Source organism: Melanerpes formicivorus, unplaced genomic scaffold (genome assembly GCF_026170545.1).
Source record: "Melanerpes formicivorus ecotype bairdi unplaced genomic scaffold, bMelFor1.0.p_v2 SCAF_12, whole genome shotgun sequence".
NCBI lineage: Eukaryota > Metazoa > Chordata > Aves > Piciformes > Picidae > Melanerpes > Melanerpes formicivorus.
This window is the reverse complement of record NW_027142364.1, coordinates 11,364,632-11,384,141: the sequence shown is the minus strand read 5'-3', so window position 1 is coordinate 11,384,141 and position 19,510 is coordinate 11,364,632. Positions and strand designations below refer to the sequence as shown.

At 44.6% G+C, this 19,510-nt stretch overlaps 1 protein-coding gene across 4 annotated transcripts; it reads left to right on the top strand.

Annotated features, from left to right (window-relative positions):
• Positions 1-6,564: 6,564 nt before the first annotated feature.
• Positions 6,565-15,389, top strand: NEU2 (neuraminidase 2). 4 transcript variants are annotated; one of them, XM_068145332.1, is made up of 4 exons: positions 6,565-6,851; positions 8,561-8,629; positions 12,317-12,521; positions 14,263-15,389. In XM_068145332.1, exons 3-4 carry the CDS (start codon positions 12,321-12,323, stop codon positions 15,199-15,201), a joined length of 1,140 nt encoding a protein of 379 aa, XP_068001433.1. In that variant the 5' UTR covers positions 6,565-6,851; positions 8,561-8,629; positions 12,317-12,320; the 3' UTR covers positions 15,202-15,389. The 4 variants fall into 4 exon arrangements, with proteins under 4 accessions (XP_068001433.1, XP_068001434.1, XP_068001432.1 ...); XM_068145333.1 differs by lacking the exon at positions 8,561-8,629; XM_068145331.1 differs by lacking the exons at positions 6,565-6,851; positions 8,561-8,629 and adding an exon at positions 9,133-9,562.
• The last annotated feature ends 4,121 nt before the right edge of the window (positions 15,390-19,510 follow it).

Genomic DNA, 19,510 nt, shown 5'->3' with positions numbered 1-19,510 from the left:
GACCAACTGGCTGAGAAACTTCTCTGGCTTTATATTACTTACAGCCATTTGAGATGAAAAGACCTAAATGTTTATGACTATTTTTAGGTAGCCATTTTTACATTGCATATGTGCTCACATACCTGGGCACTGGGGTGGATATAGCAGAGACAGCCTGCTTTTATTTTAAAGCTTTTGGAATAGAATAGAATTGGAATAGAATTAACCAGGTTGGAAAAGACCATCGAGATCATCAAGTCCAACCTATCATCCAACACCATCTAACCAACTAAACCATGGCACTAAGTGCCTCGTTCAGTCTCTTTTTAAACACCTCCAGTGATGGTGACTCCACCACCTCCCTGGGCATCCCATTCCAGTGGCCAATCACTCTTTCTGTAAAGAACTTCTTTCTAATATCCAGCCTAAACCTCCCCTGGCACAGCTTGAGACTGTGTCCTCTTGTTCTGCTGCTGGTTGCCTGGGAAAAGAGACCAACCCCCACCTGGCTACAACCACCCTTCAGGTAGGTCTTCTCTGAGCCTCCTCTTCTCCAGGCTAAGCAACCCCAGCTCCCTCAGTCTCTCCTCCTATGGCTTGTGCTCCAAACTCCTCACCAGCTTTGTCACACTGCTCTGGACATGCTCCAGCAACTCAGCATCTTTCCTAAACTGAGGGGCACAGAACTGGACACAGGACTCAAGGCGTGGCCTAACCAGTGCTGAGTACAGAGGCACAATGACTTCCCTGCTCCTGCTGGCCATACTATTTCTGATGCAGGCCAGGATGCCTTTGGCCTTCTTGGCCACCTGGGCACACTGCTGGCTCATGTTCAGCCTACTATTGACCAGTACCCCCAGGTCCCTCTCTGCCTGGCCACTCTCCAGCCACTCTGTCCCCAGCCTGTAGCGCTGCATGGGGTTGTTGTGGCCAATGTGTACAACCTGGCACTTAGATGTGTTCAATCTCATGCCCTTGGACTCTGCCCATCTGTCCAGCCTGTCAAGGTTCCTCTGCAGAGCTCTCCTACCCTCCAACAGATCAACACAGGATGGGGCCCAGCTCTGATCCCTGGGGGACACCACTAGTGACTGGCTGCCAGCTGGATGTGGCACCATTCACCACCCCCCTCTGGGCTCGGTGCTCTAGCCAGTTCCTAACCCAGCACAGAGTGCTGCTGTCCGAGCCAAGGGATGACAGCTTGGCCAGGAGTTTGCTGTGGGGGATGGTATCAAAGGTCTTGCTGAAGTCAAGGTAGACTACATCCACAGCCTTCCCCACAGCCAACAGGTGGGTCAACTGATCATCTGGGATTTGTTCATCTAAATGCCTGATACAATTTTTTCCCTTGAAATACTTTGATTTCTCATTCAGGTGGTGCTCACATTTACTGTTCTCTCCACTGGGCTTGCTTCAGTATTATTTGAATGTCCCTTTTCTGTGGGCAGCTTAGGGTCTAATGCTTCAAAGAAATACCAATAAGACTGCAATTCCTGTAGATACCTCTGCATTGCTATGCTTAAGAGAGAAGTTTTCCCTTATCTTTGGATAACTCAGCTTGCAGCTTGAACATCTGTTACAAAAAGCATCCTATTGCCTGCTGAGTTTGAGGCTAGTCTGTTCTTTGATTTATTTTTTCCTTTTTGAACTTGCCAAATGGCTTGCTTTTCTCAAAATACTGTAATTACAGAATCACAGACTCACAGTAAGGTGGGGTTTGGAAGGGACCTCTGGAGATCACCTAGTCCAATCCACCTGCTAGAGCCGGATCACAGAGTAAACCACATAGGAACATGTCCAAGAGGGCTTTTTAAGTCTCCAATCATTTTTTCTTTTATGCTATTTCTTTTAAAATGCAATTGTATGCCAAATCTACTCTGTGGAAGGCCAAATATTCATTGAGTAAAGCTTTGGTCACCATAGCTTCATTGTCACCAGTGTCAGTGTTCCTTTACATAAGATGAAGGCTGGGCCTGGGCGTAGAGGACTGTGAGCAATTAATCTTTAAATGATTAATGAAGTTTACCATCAGACCTGTGCACTCCTGGTGCACATGGGAATGAGGCAAGCACTGGAATCTGGGCTCCTCTCTGTCACAAGAGTACCTCTGTGATGAACCTAGACAGCTTCAGACTTGTTTATCTGGGTGTCCCAGCACTGACAGAGATGTAGAGCAAGTGACTGGTTTTATTGCATTTTTCAGTCGTTAAATTGCTTCAGTGACTCTCCCAGTGTTGCTATTTTGAAAGGCTAAACAAATCCTGCTTCTACAATCCCCTTTTTGTGTGTAAATTTCACCACCCTCTTCCTCTGCTTCCCATAGAGTGTGTCATTCATTTTGTTACAAATAACTATTCTATTTATTTTTTTCTCTTCCAAGTGGGCCAAGTAAATGGGGAAATGGTGTAATGTGTATCACAGGCAGACTGGTCATTGTGTGCTGTCTTTGACAGAGCATGGAAGCTTCCCTGTGACAAACCCACAACTCAGCATGGACTGTCAGCCTTACAGGCCCACTATGGAGCCTTTGGATTGAAGGAGTTTTGGTGGTGTGGGTTTTTTTTTTAGTTTTGCCCAGTTCTTTCCACAAGGAGAGGAATGAAGTCATAAAAGGCTGTTATTTACTGGGAAAGAAACACTGTTAGCACAAAATCAAAAGTAAGTTAACTGGAGTTGACAGAGCATCAAATGGTACAAGCCCGAAGAGTACCTCCTCCTCATACCTGTTGTTCTTACAGCTGATAACCATAATGAGGTGCTGGTTTTGCATGTGCACAAGGGCTCATGACCTTAACTAGAAATGAATTAAAACACAATGGCAAATGTCTCTGTGTTCAGTGAACTTTGTTTCCAGAGTAGCTTTGCCATTAGCATTTGTGTGTTACGTTTATTGTTATTATTACTTTAGCTTTTTCTTATGTTTGGGATGTTTGGTTTGGTTTGGTTTGGTTTGGTTAGGGGGTTTGGGGTTTTTTGTTTGTTTGCTTTGGTTGGTTGGTTGGTTTTGGGTTTTTTTCTTTGCTTTGTTTTGTTGTTTTTTGGTCTTGTTTTTTCCCTGACAGAGCAGACTTTCAGTCAGACCTCAGGCCTATAGGATTTATGTTCTGCACAAATGATACTATGCTTCCTAATGTCTAAAGAATACCCCAAAATGTTTTAACTGAAAATTTGCAAAGCTCTGTAATTGCTTTATCACATGCCCTGATTCCATAGGAGACACAGAATCACAGAATGGTATGGAATGGAAGGGACCTCTGAAGATCATCTAGTCTGACTAACCTGCTAGATCAGGTTTACCCAGAGCAGGTTGCACAGAATGGCATCCAGGTGGGTTTTGAGTCTCCAGAGAAGGAAACTCCACAATCTCTCTGGGCAGCCTGCTCCAGTGCCTGGAACCCTCAAGTAATGATTTTTTTCCTTATGTTCAGGTGGAACCTCCTGTGTTCTAGTTTGTACCTGTTGCCCCTTGTCCTGTCACTGGCCACCTGAAAAGGGCCCAGCCCCATCCTCATGACATCCATCCTTTAGCTATTGATCAGCATTGATAGGATCCCCTCTCAGTCCACTCTTCTCCAGACTAAACAGCCCCAGGACTCTCATCCTCTCCTCATAAGAAAGATGCTTCAGTCCCTTCACCATCATTGTGGTGGCAGACTCTCTCCAGTAGCTCTCTGTCCCTCTTGAACTGGGGAGCTGGACACAATAACTCCAGGTGCAGCCTCATCAGGACAGAGGAGGAGAGAGCAGGAGAACCTCCCTTGTCCTGCTGGCTGTACTCCTCTTAATGCACCCCAGAGTATTGTTGGCATTCTTAGCCACAGAGGCACTTTGGTAAACTTGTTACCAAGACCTCTTGGTTTTAACTATAGCTGCCTGATGACAGCTGCACCAGGGCATAATACAGCAAAAATACTGAATTACCTGAGCTGGGCTTGGCTTCCTCATAGTGTGAGGAATCAATGGATTCAGATTTGAACATTTTGCAAGGAAAATATACATCGCTAATTTTTAATGGACCAGGTATCACTCATTAAACCTCTCTTGTTCTCCTGCTGATTTCTTTCCCCATTAGCTTCTGAATTCTTTTTCTTAGCCTTCATTTGCAGCTATTGCTCTGTCTTTCCTAAGAGGTGGCATCCAAAATTGAACACGGTTGTCCAAATGCAAATGCTCCATTGTTCATTATTCTGTCATTATATTCTCTTCTGCATTATTTTTATATCCTCTTATTAATGCACCCACACACTCCATTTGCATTTTTTAACCTTTTTAAAAACGTTTTCATTACAACAATCAGCTATAAGGGCAATGAAGTAAGCATGGAACAATAGAAGTGTAGAGCTTGATTCTCCTCACACCTATAGCCATTTTAAACTACACCAGTGACACTGATTTTGATTTACGCTAAAAGGAAAGAAGGAGGATCTAACCTAGTACATCTGTACTGAGACATCCATGTTTGATAGGTAGGTAGGAATGGTTCTGCAAAATAGTTGCATCATGCAATATGCTGTTTGGAAAAAGCACTTTGTCCTTATTCTGGGAAGGAGGCTTTTTTTCTGATAGAGGACTGCAGTCTGACCTGATGTCTGAAGAGCAGTGCTGGAGGCCTGGGTGCTGGCAAGGTGCCCACATGTTGACTGTGAGGTGCCACAGGCACTGGGGTTCACTCAGGTTACCCTCACAACAGGAGTAAGCAGTGCATTCTTCATTTGGGGAGTAGTTTTTAGCCGTTCTAGGCTGTTATCCCTTGCCCGGCTGTGTCTGATACCTGCTCTGGGGACTGGGCCAAAGGCAGGGCACCCCAGCTGGTTGCAGAGGAAGGTGGGACCTTGCTTAGGGAAGAAGAGATGGTAAGGGGAGGTCATAGAGGCATAACCACTCTGCCATGTGCCTCCCACCAACACAGAGCAGGGAACCACCACCACCATAGCAAGCTACATTGGGACCTCTCTAAGAAGAAATGGGCAACCAATCTTAAGCTGAAGCAGGGCAAGGTGATTTCTATTAAACAAACAAGCATTTAGGGGTTGTCTGGCTGCAGAAGCCAAGTGTGTGACTCAGAACACCACCTGAGTAACACTGCTTAACAGCAGTGAAGAAATCCACAGAACAATCATTCCTGTCTGACTTTGTGGCAAAACTGTGCCTTAGCAGCCCTTTCAGTGTCTTACTTCCTTAATTGGTTCTGTTATACTTGACTCTGGATTTTCTCCCAGAGTCACTAATAAGTTTATTATCTAATGCTTACAAATGCTGTTGTCCCTGGTGGGACTTTTCCTCACACTGACTTGTGCTTGATTCCAGGTAAGCAGTGAGACACAAAAGCCTTCAGGCTTCTCTTGTGTGTCTCAGTTAAGGCAATCCTTTACTTGCCCAGTTAGGCAAGGTTCATAAACATGGGGTGTGGTTTTGCCATACAGCTATTATGATCTAGTGGCTAGCTGCCAGTTAGAGAAGTGAGTCTGCTGCTCCTGATCCTGCTGCTTGTCTGATTCTTAATGACCTAACAGAAAACCTTTTGGGTTTTTTTTCCCTCCTCTTCCCTGGATTAGTTTTCTGCCAGACTGACATGCTCTGATGGCTTGCCAAGGCAAGATGAGCATCAGTGATGGCACAAGAAGGATTGTTTAAGAAAGAGGAAAGATATTAATACAGAAGCCTTACATAATTTAGTTGGTTGGTTGATTGGTTGTAAATCTACACCTTTGCAACTCCCTGCTTGGCTTGCAGAGATCAACTACAACTGCTGTCAACTGAGGACACTTTTCTTCCTCCCTTTTCATTACTAGCAAGGTCTGTTTGCAAGATTGTTATTTTCATTTTTCAGATCACTTCAAAGACAAGAAGCAATAATAACAACAATGGAAGCACCATAGAAAAGAGAAGAAAGCAAGAGAAACAGCAAGGAATGGGACAGGAGTGGTCATCCCTGACAGCAGCAGCACAAGGTTGTCTTGAAATAAGTTGCTTGAGTCCTCCCAGCAGCTGCTGGTGCTGCTTCCAATGTCTTAGGGCATGGCTAGGGGAATGGGAAATGCCATGCTCTTCTTCTTCAGATGGAGCTCTAGGTTCATACTTCCCACTCTGTCCCTCTGCTTGACTCTCCCCATTAGCTCATTGACTGCAGCTTCTGGGATGATCAGGCCCCAGTAAGACCTCCACAGAGGTTGCCAGGAGCTGCATCTGCATACAGCAGCACATAATTCCTGTGCCACTGCCTGGTGACTCCTGCATTAACCCAGTTCTTCATCCAGAAAGGACATGCTAATGGATCAGAGGTGCATGGAGCCAGCAGAGGACTATGTCAGATAATCACAGCACTGTCACCTGCTGGTTAGAACCAGTTTTTGGGTTCTTTTATCAGACTTGCTCAGAGCTCAGGAGCATTCTGAGAGGAGACACTGGGATTCTGCATTCTGGGACCAGAGGAACTTTTTCCTCCTCAGCACAATGGGACAAGTGGACCAAGAAAGAAGACAGCACACTGAACTGTATAACCATTAGAAACAATAGCCGCCCCACAGCACTGTCAATTCCTGCAGGTAGAAATATGCTGTGTAATTACTATGATAATTTGAAAGTCTTTCTCTAGTGCTTGTCCAGCTCACATGGAACCTCCCCTTGTATGCAAAACAGCTTTGCTATTTAAATGTCAGCATGTGTATACATGCTAGCTGCTAGCTTTTCCTGTGGATTCACGACAGCTGTCATTGCTGCCAACATAAATAATTTTGTAGGTTGGAGACTGGTTGGTAAGAGCGTGGAGAGCCTCTCTTTTATCTAATCCAACAACAGGAGTGTCTTTTATTTTGGTGGTTTTCCTTTTCCCACCCTTTGACGTGACTTCCAGGAGACACAGAGTGAAAGAGGTATTTGTTTGTCTCTCTCTTTTTCTTTTTTTTTATGGTGGTTGTTTTTTTTTAAAGAAAAGCCAAACTTTTTCATAACAGTGAACTAAAAATGGAAACACCACATTTTGTAGGTTAAAGTGGGAGTGCAGTTTGTCTATTCTTCCACCAAACATATGCTAAGAAAAATACTGCTGTTTCATAGAATTGTTTTGGTTGGAAAAGACCTTTAAGAGCACCGAGCCTAACTATTATCTAATTCTACAATGTTTTGTGTAATTTATGCCAATATTTCATGTCATTCCTCTCTAGTGCTAAAAGCTGCACTTTAAGGCACAGGAGCTAGAACCAGGCTGAGCCACACTTTAAAAGCAGAACCTGACTGATTGTTTAGGAAAACATGTACTGGGAAGGATGAAAATCCCCTTGTAAGTGTGGCGTGAAGCGTTTACCACAAGAAAAACTTTCTGTTTCTAATGTGGTTTAAAAAAATATCCAACTGGCTGCTGGGTTGAAATAATTCCACTTTTATGTCTTTTTCAATTCTGACTGGAATGTTTTACTTTGATTAAAGTTTAATTGTTTGGTAGGTCTTGCTGGTAACTATCCTCTCTGTCTTTCCAGTGAGGGTGAGTTATTGGGCTAAATAAAAGCATGCTGTGTGGCTTGTTAAGAAATTTCATAGCATAGATTTAGTGCAGGATCTGGTCTAGGGGCAGAAGAAGGCTGGATATGTAGCATTCTGATGCTGGGCTTTGGCAGAAGTAGGCACTATCTCACTGCTTAGCTAGGAGTGCAAGCTTGCACACAGGAATATGCTGTGTAGCAAGTATTCCAGAAGCAAACTGGGTCTCCTATTTCTTAGCCCTGGGCCCCCCTCTTTGCAACTCCCTGCTTGCCCCCCTCTTTGTAATATTGCAATGGAAATGTCTTCTTTAAGTGAATGAAGAGGGGGGAGAGAGAAAGAGAGAAAGAAAGAAAGAAAGAAATGTACTTGAGCATAGTGCTTAGTTGATTTTTGTTAGTTTGGAAAACAATGTAAGTTCAGGTCTGATGTTGAGGAGAAAATGACCAGACACAGGTATTTGTGCTTGCCTTGAAAAACAGAATTTTACTTAGGTTCTGCATGTGGGTGACTGACCTGGGGATTTTTGTTTGTGCTTTCTACCCCCAAAACCTCCCTGAATTTGTCTGTGATTGGTCAGAATTCCTTCAAGAACAAGCTGCCTCAGCAGAACACTGTGATGGGGACCAAGGGATAGAGTTCAGCATATTACCTCATTTCTGCTGGTTTGCTTTTAAACACATACTGTCATTTCAGCTTGAGTCTGAACACATTAAGGTTTTTACAGAAGCTGAGGCCAGTGGAAATATTATCCTTTTTAGTCACTTTTCTTGGAGAGGGTTAAAGCAAATAAACATGAAAGAGCTCAGCCTGCTCTAAAGACAAGTCCATATTAGCTGCCTTGAAGGACAGAAGTGGAAGGGACAAGTATCCTTTCCTGGTGCCTACCAGCACCTATCCCTTGCCACAACTTGGACTCCTTCCAATCATCAGATCGGTTATAGATTCATTTGTTGACAATTGTTATTTCTTTTGACTCTTCTGGTGTGCTGGAAACAGACTCTGGTTTGGAAATCATTACAGCTGTAGAATTTGTGAACTATGAGTAATGGTTTCCTCCAGCTTAGCTGTCCCTTCTCTTACATGTTTCTTCCTGTCTGCCCAGTTCTGTCTGGAGGCGAGGCACTGGATCTCAGTGCAACAGCTTCCCTGGTGCCCTTGAGAAGAATTGCAGGTAAGCATCAGTCTCCTTGAACTTTGCCAGGATAAGCCTGGGGGAAAAAAAATCAAGATTCCAGTAAATAGTGGAACCCAGAAGGGAATACTGCTTTAATGGCTGCACAAGAAATTTCCCTTCTCCTCACTAGCATCTCTCATCTGGAAAGAGGTAAACCCTTTTCCTCTTTTTCTGCTTCCCTTTTACCTCACAAGACTGCAGTTCACTTTTCTTTCCAAGGTGATTAAGCTGATACAGGCCTGGGCATCTGTTGTCATTTTGTGTACAGCTCTCCAGTCTCCTGCTTGTGTTTCAGGCCTTTGTGTTCCCAGAAGTTTGTCTTTTTCCCATTACAGCTCTTGATCTTTCAAAAGATATTGCTGTAGTCTACAAACTTTGTCTCACCAAGGTCCTTAGATTATGCTAGCTGCAACCCTACTACGTTCTTCTTCCTTGCAGACCAGCCAGTGCTATTTCAGTAAGTTTCAGGAGCCAAGCAGCATCATGGACACACACATCCTTTGGCAATTTAACCTCAGAGGGACTGGCATGTACAGTTTGCATTCCTGCAGTGCTAGAGGATGAGCTTTTGAACGCTCTTTGTGTGGTTGCTCTATTAATGATTTGCTGCCTTGTCAATTATTTGCTACTTCTGTCTTACTCAGGACACTGCAGCTAGTGGTTTTGCCTTTGAAAATGAGTCGAGTCCAAGAGGGAAATCGATTCCTTTCCATTGGCTGGAGAAGTAACTAAGACAGACCTTTGTCTCCCTTTATTTTTTAAATATAGAGGATTGTTTAAAGATTTTGCATTTTGAGTCTGTGAAAGTTGAACTGCTGCAACTCAGTCTCTGTATGAGGATCCACAAGGGAGAAGACAGAAGAAGCTGAAGAATACTGATTTTAAGTTTGTTTGGAAAAGGATGAGTGTTTCCCTGCAGATGGATACATGGTGTGTACATGTGTATATATATGCATGCAGACATAATACCCACACCATGTGTAGGGAGTATATATACAAATGTATGTATACACACACACTCACGTGTATCCCTGTTTAGTCTCTGAAGAGTTGGAAGAGTCAGTAGGTTCTAGTATTTGCCTTAATTATAGTTGCAGGTGCTGTGTCCAGGAACCTCAGGCTTGTTTCTATGGCAGCTGTTCCCAGCCTTTTACCACACCACCTTCCCTCATTCCCCATGTGGCAATGAGAGGAAAAGAAGAGTGCTGTGACACCTACACTGAGCATCTGATGGAGAGGCTAAGAGCATGGGTAGAAATGTCTGGAGATGATAGGTTCTTACAGGAGGGACTTGGGTATGGTAGGCTGCAAGACAGCTTCCTATGTCACTGGTCTCTTGGCTGTGCACTGGGGGCTGTGCACTGGGGGCTGTGTGGGGTGGCCCAGAGCTTGCACTCCTTCTCTGCACCCTCCATATTTTTTTTTCCCCTCCTTGTTGCCCTGCCTTGAAGCAGAATCACAATATCAGAATGGCATCATGAGCAGGAATGCTAGGGAACCTGTGCTGCATTAGACAGGCTGACTAATCTCTCTTTAAATAATCTCCCTTTAAATAGTCTGAAAGCACTCCAGTGAGCTTCTGCTTCAGAAGCCATGAGAACACAGCCACGGCTGTGGTCTATATAAATAGCCAGATCCATGCTGGTAAGTAGTGATCAGCACAGTTATTTGTTCTGGGAAGGTCGTCTTATTTTCTTCATTTTGTTGTATAGATAGCTGTGATCAAATTCTGGTAACATTTCTGTATGGTAGTAGTGCTGCTGCTGTTTCTCAAGCTGCCGTATCATTAGTGACAGTGAGGAGTGAGCAGCTGCCCTTTGGAGACAGACTTCTGTCTCCAGTAGCTTTGCATTCAAATGGCAATGGGGTTGTAGCTTGCTGGGGTCTGTACAGCTGGCTTTGGCTCAAACAGCACAGTTCAGACTCTTTTGTGCTGTGGTGTGGGTTCAAAAATCTCGTTGATATTTATAGCATCTGCAAGGTAAAAGCAAGGGATGTTTGAATACTTGCTGCCTAGCCGTAGATTTGGATAAAGCACCATGTGATGGCCCTGTCTGAGGAGAATGAACTTATCTGTGCTATGCTCACTTGATAATCAGCACTGTAACAAAGTAAGATAAAAGGAATTGTTAACCCAGTCTGTGTTGGCTCTGCTGGCTAAGATCCTTTCTCTTGTAATATGGAAATGGCCTCATGTAGTGCCAGGGAAGGTTTAGATTACATAGTAGGAAAAATTTCTTCCCTGAAAGAGTAGTCAGGAATTGGAACAGGCTGCTCAGTCACCACCCCTTGAGGTGTTCAAAAGACATGCAGACATAGCACTTTGGGACATGGTTCAATGGCCATAGTGGTGTTGGGTTGATGGTTGGAATTGATCTTAGAGGTATTTTCCATCTGAAACAATTCTGTAATCCTTTGGAAGAGTGGAAACTATATTTCAGGTAGGTACATGCATTCTGCAGTTGCATACCCAGTCTTCAGTTTGCCTCTGTCTGGTTCTGAATTATCAAGACAGCCTTCAAAAACATCGAGATCTCATATGTGGCTAATAGCCACTCTAGTGCTTTCCAAGATTTAGGTAAATGGGAGAATCCTTAATGAAGAGCAAATCTTGCCTCAGCTGAGGTAGGAGGCATTTGAATTTCTTACTCATAGTGTATTGTCATCTTCTCTATGCCATCCTACCTACTCAGTGTGTCAGAGATGTAAGGCCTTTGTAATTTTTTTTTATTCTGATTTAAAAAAAACATCTCCACAGCCCTCTCTGCTGAGCAGAGGATATTCAGACCTTCAGTTTCTGGTGTGTAATATCTGACATCCCTTGATCATTTTTCCTTTCTTCACCCACCCCCAGGTCAGACATAATTCCCCTGGGTTTTTTACTCGAGTAAATGAGGTCACAGGAGAGGGTTGATGCAAAAGGACAGAGGTCTGAGTGGGTCTGAGACAAGGAAGAGAGACTATGTGGGGTGCATAGCACAGACAGAGAAGAAGCATCCTTAAATACCCAATGATATTTGCTTTCCTAATGTTGCTTTTAGGTCACTGTTGAGAAGACAAGGTTTTTGCCTGGCCAGAAGTGGCAGTCAATGAGGTGGAACAGCATTCAGACCGTTCTTTAATTCTACAGAGGGAGAGATGTTCACTTTCTTTTTTTTTTAATTTATGCTCAGTGCTTACCATCCTCAAATAAGGGCACAGCTGGGATCAGGAATTGCCTTAGTGTGTCATTTATATGGGATTTTAAGCTCATATCGGGCAAAGCAGAAGTTCTGTGCTGAGTTTTGGAAACAATATCAACAAAGAGAGTAATGACTTTCTGAGGGGAAATACTATAATGTTTGGTTATAAACCATCTTCTGAATTACAAAGCAAAGCCACAAAACTCTCAGCCTGTGAACTTAATGAAAAAGAAAGAAAAAGGCAGGGGAAAGCCAGCTTTTTCATTAAATGTATTTAGTAAACTTGCCTCACATCACTCCAGTAAGATCAACCAGGCTGTCCCTAGCATGATTCTGGCCTGTATTGCCAGCTAGTGTGCACATGTGGGTTCTTCTTGGAAAAGCACAAGAAAAAGACAAAGCTGAAAGTTGCAGGACGGGTTCTTCTGAGCACAATGAGCTCTGTCACATTTTGCAGGGCTAAAAGTGGATCAAAATCCGACATATTCTGTCTTCCCTCTAGCTACATGGCTTCCATTCCTGTCTTGAAGCAAGAGACGTTGTTCCGGAACAGTACCTGGAGCTATCGAATTCCGGCTCTGCTCTACCTGCCACGTTTCAGCATCATCTTGGCTTTTGCTGAGGAACGAGAGGATGTGGTGGATGAACATGCCAAGCTCATAGCGATGCGCAGAGGCACGTATGACCCAACAACACACCATGTTCAGGTATTATTGTGGGGAGAAAAGGGGGAGACTGGCCTGCTCCCCTGTCCCCACATGAGCTGAGTATGTTTGCTCTCTCACTGCAGGGAAAGAGCAGCTTCTCCTTCTCCTCAGACATAGGAAGCAAGTCTCTTACAAAAGAACTGAATATCATTATAACTCCTGGGATTCAACCTCATGACCATGCAGCTGTTAGGGGGACTGAAGCAGGAGGTTCAGCAGATTTTCTGGGGATGGCTTTGACCCATCATCCCAGAGCTGGCAAAGCAGATAAGAGACACAGGACAACTCCTATCATTCTGTGATTCTGTGACAAAAGTCCTGTTGCAACAGCAAAGATAGGGAAGACAGGCAGAAATGGGGAGTGCCACGGGGATGGGGAGGAGTGAATGAGCAATCAGGGATTATTTTTTTAATTCATTTTCCTAGGACTAACTTCAGTTTAAAAAAAAAACAACACCCCTTGAGAACAGCTAGTCTCCCCACACAAAAGTGTGTCGTCTGGTTTGACTGTGCCAGTGAATTTGCTACCTTATTAATCTACCAGTTATTATTAACAGCTATCTTGCTGGGTGACTGGGGGTGGTGGATACTCTATGTATATACATATATATTTATTTTTCATTTGCAAATGCATTAATGTCTTGGATGGGGAAAAAAAAAGACATGATATTTTTCTATTCCAATCCTTCATTGGTGACTGGTTGTCTTAGATTATAGACTCTTAAGAGCTGGAGTCTTTCTAGCAGAAGCAGCCTCTGAGTGTACCTGCAGTGTCATACCATTCAGGTAACATCGTGTCTAACCCTCTGTAATTTAGTGAAGTAAGGCTCAGTTGGTCATGAGTTTAGTAATCTGTGTTCACATGCTGGAGTTTCTTAAAATGGAAATATTAAATATTCCCCCCCCCCAAAAAAAAAAAAAAAAAAGTTAATACTGCTTGAATAGAAAAAGATAAGACATGATCAAAAAGGATAATCAGCAAGTCAGGGCAGAAAAGGTAATTAGTATAATCTTACTAGAAAATACTGCTTCCTTTACCAAGCCAATAGCACTATGTAGGAATAATTTCTAATTGCATTGTTAGTGCTGGTATTCATTTAAAAAAAGGCCTTGGAGGGTAGTTTTACTTGCTGTGACCTGTTTTCTGTGTTGGACTACTCAGGGTCCAAATTTCCACACCAGATTGTATAAAACCATGCAATCAGCTTTAGCAAGGCACCCATTCACACGTGGATCTAAGTGGAGGAATATGAGTCTGAATGGAAAGGAATTTGGCAGCATCCAGGATACATGAAAAAGGCTCTGTTATCTAGCTGACTCCTGAAGAAGCACTGACACAGCAGTCTCTGTACCAGCACACTTTGACCACTGAGCATGTCTGTGTGCCCTAAAGACAGACATTCTCACAAATATATGACAATTCAGATGCTATAGTTTTTTCAAGTGCCATCAGACACTGGCTGCTTTGAGATACAGAGCTATCAGCTCCTCAGTGAGTAGTAACTGAAGATGGAATTACCCACCCATTTGAAGTGCATCTGCATTGTGCCTTCTAAATAATGTTCCCTTCTGTTTAGCCATGACAGTACACCCTCTTCCCATTTCTTTCACTATCCACTGACTTGCTTCTGTTCTTCTTGTGCTCTTTGGTAACATTTATCTAAGCATCCTTACACTGTCACGTAGATCTGTTTGTAATGGTGTATTTCATTCTTGTCTCCCTTCACATGGTCCCTGGCAGTGGAAAGGCATGGAGACCATTGTCAGTGCTCAGCTGAAGGACCATCGATCTATGAACCCCTGCCCTGTTTATGATGAAGTCTCAGGGAAGCTGATGCTGTTCTTCATAGCTGTCCCAGGAAAGATCTCTGAGCAGCATCAGCTCAAGACAAAGATCAACTTGGTACGTCTCTGCTATGTCACTAGCATGGACCAAGGACACACCTGGAGCACTGCCCAGGATATCACTGATGATACCATCAGCACTGAGTACAAGAACTGGGCCACTTTTGCAGTGGGCCCGGGTCATGGATTACAGCTGCTCAATGAGGCCCGGAGCCTTGTGATTCCTGCCTATGCCTATCGCATCTTGGACCCTAAGAAACACCCCACCCCTCATGCCTTCTGCTTCATCAGCTCTGACCATGGTACAACGTGGGAGATGGGGAACTTTGTGGGGGAGGAGAGTGCAGTGGAGTGCCAGGTAGCAGAGGTGCACACCTGTGGCAGGAAGGTCCTCTACTGCAATGCAAGAAGCAGCAGGGGAGCCAGAATACAAGCTGTCAGCTATAACCATGGAGTGGACTTTGAGGGAGGCCAGCGAGTTGAAATGCTAGTAGAACCTCCCTCTGGATGTCATGGCAGTGTTACTGCCTTCCCACCTCCCCCTGATGCCAGATGCCAAGACAGTTGGTTGCTCTACACTCATCCTACAGACCCAAAACATCGAAGAGATTTAGGAATTTACCTCAACAAAAGCCCTTTAAATCCAGGACACTGGACAAAACCAAGCATCCTTTTCAAGGGCCTGTGTGCTTATTCTGATGTGCAGTACATGGGGGTTGGGCCAGATGGCTCACCCTTGTTCTCCTGCCTCTTTGAATATGGCACCCACCAACAATGTGAAGAGATGATTTTTGCAATGTTCACTTTGAAGCAAGCCTTTCCATCAGAGTTCTGAGTTGAGCCTTTCCATCAGCATCTCTCAGAAAACCACCTTTGCTGATCCTTCTCACTGTAATTTATCATCTTTCAGGTGTTGGTGTTTTGTTTTGTTTGTTTGTTTTTGTAGTCCTCCTGGACCCTTAGTTTGGCATCAGCTTGTGGCTTCTGTAGATTGTGAAGTCCATTAAATGTGCTAAAACTGAATATGTGTTTGGTTTTGTTTTTTGTTGCCTGCTCTCCTTTCTTGACTATCCCTTTGGCTGCCATCTTAAACATCACATGCTCAAAACAAGCATGCCCTTGGTACAGCGCATCTCATCCTGAGGCCTTGATAAACTTTGAGGGACATGCAGACTGGCAGCATGGGCACTTCATGAGAACAGCAGGCAGTGATTTTTTGCTGAGCTGTATTTAGTAAGCTGTGGAGAAAGTGTTAGAGAGAACACTGGGCTTACTGCCTTATATCTGCAGTTACCTTCTTCAGAAGCTGATCTGGCTCTGGTTAGGTGTGCTGCTGCTTGTAATCTGTGTCAGGACTTGCTGGCAACTCTACCTTTCAGTTTTGCTGTCTTCTCATTTCAGCAAGGTCAAGGCATGCTTTGCTCTGGAGATATTCCTTGCCCACTTCTGCAGTGGATTTGGTACTGTCTTGCTGAGTTCCTAGGCCACTCTGGCACTTCTGGCTAACTTAGCTTCTCTTTACTTTGCGTGCTGTATGTTCTTGCTTATTTGCCCTTTTGCCTACAGTGCATTGAGAAGCTGAATTTTCTCCTGTATACGAAAACATCATGTGCTCCAGCTGTTCCCTCTCCCTGGGCAGTGACTGTAGGACCTGTCAGAACATCCCCACATTTGAGGATGGGGCAAGTGGCAGAAACGGCTTTTTACCTGTATTGAAACTGCAGGATCGGGACAGGTCTGAAGAGGGAGCTCCCAATTTATAGTCAGGAGGGGAAATACTTGCTAGGCTTTCTAATACAAGTGCTAAGCTATCAGTCACACAGCGACTGCTCTGATCACTAACAGCCCAGCGTCCTGCAAGCACGGCTGCTGGTCGTGCAGAACAACGTTGGAAGAGATATGATACTGCTTTTCAAACACATAGCACTGCCACGCTTCCAGCAAGTTACAAAAGCACAGGTGTTGGGAGAAAGGGACCTAACCCAGCCGCAAGCAGCATGAGAATGTCCAAGCTGGAAGGCTTTCCTATACAGACAGATTTTCAGCAGGTTTCTGAAGAAAACAGCCCCAGTTTTGGTGAGAGAGAGACTATTCTGAGGCTATGGTGTGATTTGAAAGGAACCTTTATGCAACGAGTAGACAGTGGGAGTGACCAGAAATGAATGGGTATTAAGGGAGACACATCAGAGCAGATGGAACTAGGAAAGCTTTCTCCATGCCTCTGGAAAAATTTGGCTTTGTGAATCAGTCAGTTCTTGTTTGCTGCCTTCTGTGTTCTCTGTGTGTGCATGTGTAGAACAGCTCCAAGCAAAATATGTTTGTTTGCTCTGTTGGTGAAGAAAAATACCAGGTTTTCAGAGTGCTCTCAGTCTGCATCCCTGCTGGGGAACAACAGCAGGTCCCATAGGATTCTTTGTCTTGTCACTGCTCAGGTCTGTGACTCTGTTTGCTCAGTGTTCCCAACCTCGCCTTTTATTGTTGATGGCTTTCAGAGGTGGTGGGAGAAGGAGCTGTGATTTTTTCTTACTCTCTAGGTTTGTTTCAGGGCACCTGGAAGCTGCAGGCACTAAGGGAGTGAAGAAATCTCCTGACCTTCACAAATACACCTGTAATTTGCCAAGCTTTTCCCAAGCAGCAGGTCAGTAATATGCTGGGCTGGAGTAGCACAGCTGGCTAGTACTTTGTGGGCATTACTCATGCTCTTCAGATGTAGGACAGAGTATAAATGAACTTTTGTGTTCAATAGCCTGTTACTCATGCCTAATGAGAGAATGTTATATTTAGACTTCAGCAAAGCTAACTGCTGTCCTGTAGACTTAACCTCCCTCATCAGGCATAGTACCAGATGCCTTTTTCTTCTTTTTTTTTTTCTTCTTTTCTTCCCTGTTATGTGAAAACGTGTATTTGAGAACTTTGTGCTGATGCAATGCACACCCTGGATGTAAGTGGGGGTTTGGGGTGCTGCTCTTGAATGATATTGCAGGCAGAATTTATCTACCTGTTCTGTACAGAGCGATGATTTCACAGCCATCTGGTACAATGTTACCTGGACATCTGTGGCAAACCCAGCTGCTGACCAGAGAGCTGGTTATGTTAGGGGACTGGGATTTGCATTTTGCCCAGATGGAGCCATACTGTGCTGTACTCAGAGAAACCAGCTGGCACATCTTATTGCTACGATCATCACACATATTTGGATCCCATGCCCTTGTTTATATCTCCAAGTCAAGGAGTTGCATGTGGCTGGACAAGGGATTCACACTTTTGAAGGAAATAGCAGCAGCACTTTGCTTAAACCTGAAGCTGATGGATAGGAGTTAAGTGTTAAGTATACAGCTAATCAGCCTCAAATGTCTAACCAGGCTTATACTTCTCTGTTACCTTGTGTTAACTTGCAGTATGTCAGGAGAAGCTCTCAAACACAGTCCTATTCCAGAAAAACCCATGTCGTGCAGTAACTGTGTCCCCTCTGCATCCACTTATGGGTCCATTGCATGGAGAGCACTGTGAGGTCAAGCAGTGGTTTGACACTGAGCTGTTCTGCTCCCTGCTGTGGTACTGTAGGTATAAAAAAATCCCCAAAGCTGGTACAGAGGAGCTGCGCAGTTCTTTCGCCACATGCAGATACTCTTCTCAGTGGGGAGAATAGTATTTGTAACCATTCTGTAGCTTTCAAGGGCTTACAGTTACTATCCATGCAGAGCCACTTCATGATATTCAGCATCTGACTCCATTTAGGCACCTGAATCCATAGGAGTTTGGCTCCTAAAGCCCTCTGTGGATGTGGGTGAAGCTGAAAGGCAGGTCCAGCTGAGCTAATTTTGGTCTGTAGGCAGTGCTTGCTCAGCGTGGACAGGAAACCCTGCACACTGCAGTTCTGCCTGTTTAGCAGGGTTCTATACTGGCCACATAATTTCAAAGTGCTGGTGCCCATGGTTTAATCTTACTGTCAGGGATTAAATTGGACCTTGCAGACAAGATGTCCAGAAAACTGAAAGGACCAGGAAGGCTGGCAAAGATGGGTGCTGGGCTGCACTGGTTCACTCTCCCTTTCCATACCCAGAAATCCTAGTCTGTCACAGTTCAGTGACAGGCTTCTCTCTCCTGCTTTGCTGTCCCTGCTATGTACAGGGGCAGCTCTCCATACATCATCCATGTGATTCCAGCACTACTTCTGGCTCTGATAGGTGAGGGTTGCATAGGGCTAACAATGGGTGGGCCTTTGCTGGGAACTCTGCCTCTGTGTCTCAGGCAGATCCCAGTTTAGCTGTTACTCTTACGTATAGCTCAAATGTGGGTGTGCCTTCAAAGGCAGAGCGGCTGGAGGTACAGGATAAGCAATGAAATTCGCGTGCAGGCTGTGTGCCTGTAGCAACGTCATTGTTTGCTGCAAACGCGCCCCTCATTGCTCTCCCTTGGAGATGCAGCACTAAGTGTGACACACAGCACAGACAAGGGCCAGATGCACAGACAAAAAAATAGGAAGTGAAAGCTCCAGTCCTCCCCTCTTTGACGCAGGTTAGCAGACATGGCTTTGCTCCATCCCACCTTTGGGGATTTAAAGTAAGAAAGATCATAGAATCCATCTCACAGCAGCTGACAGGGAGATTTGGTCACAAATCCACAGAATAGATCAGTCTCTAAGTCTGCTTTGGTGCATGAAAACATGCAGGGGTAGGGTTTTTTTTAGTTCTTTGAAATCTTCTCCTCACACCTAGCTCCATGTGAGGACTAGACAAGGCATGAATGCGACAGTTAGTGGTAAGGCTTCTGATGCATGGTGTGTTCCTAATCAGTTTGAGATTTATTTATTCCCCATGGAAACCTGTGGTGGGTAGGACAGACAGACAGGAAAAGATGGAAACGGAAAGGTTCTGGACAGCAGACCACCAAAGCCTGGGGGACTGAATCAGTGGGGCAGCAGAAGAGATCCCCAGATGAGGCTTTTTGATATGGAGTATTAGTATGTGAAGGGGGAGGGAAAGACATGGAACAAGGGCTGGCTAGTCACTTCAGCTGCAGCATGAAGAGGGAGAGCAGGGGCTGCAGGAACATGTCACACTCACTCTCTGAGCTGTTTGAGTTGAGGAAGTTGTCCGCGGCTGAGTTTCCTTTCCCTCTCTGCACTATTGAAACAGGAAGCT

What these genes read in the sequence shown, in the direction of transcription:
- NEU2 (XM_068145331.1), top strand. Translation starts at nt 9,534, where the DNA reads ATGAGTGTTTCCCTGCAGATGGATACATG. An exon ending in TCCCTGCAGATGGATACATG is followed by an intron (nt 9,563 to 12,316) that starts GTGTGTACATGT and finishes TCTTCCCTCTAG; the next exon opens with CTACATGGCTTCCATTCCTG. An exon ending in CAACAACACACCATGTTCAG is followed by an intron (nt 12,522 to 14,262) that starts GTATTATTGTGG and finishes GGTCCCTGGCAG; the next exon opens with TGGAAAGGCATGGAGACCAT.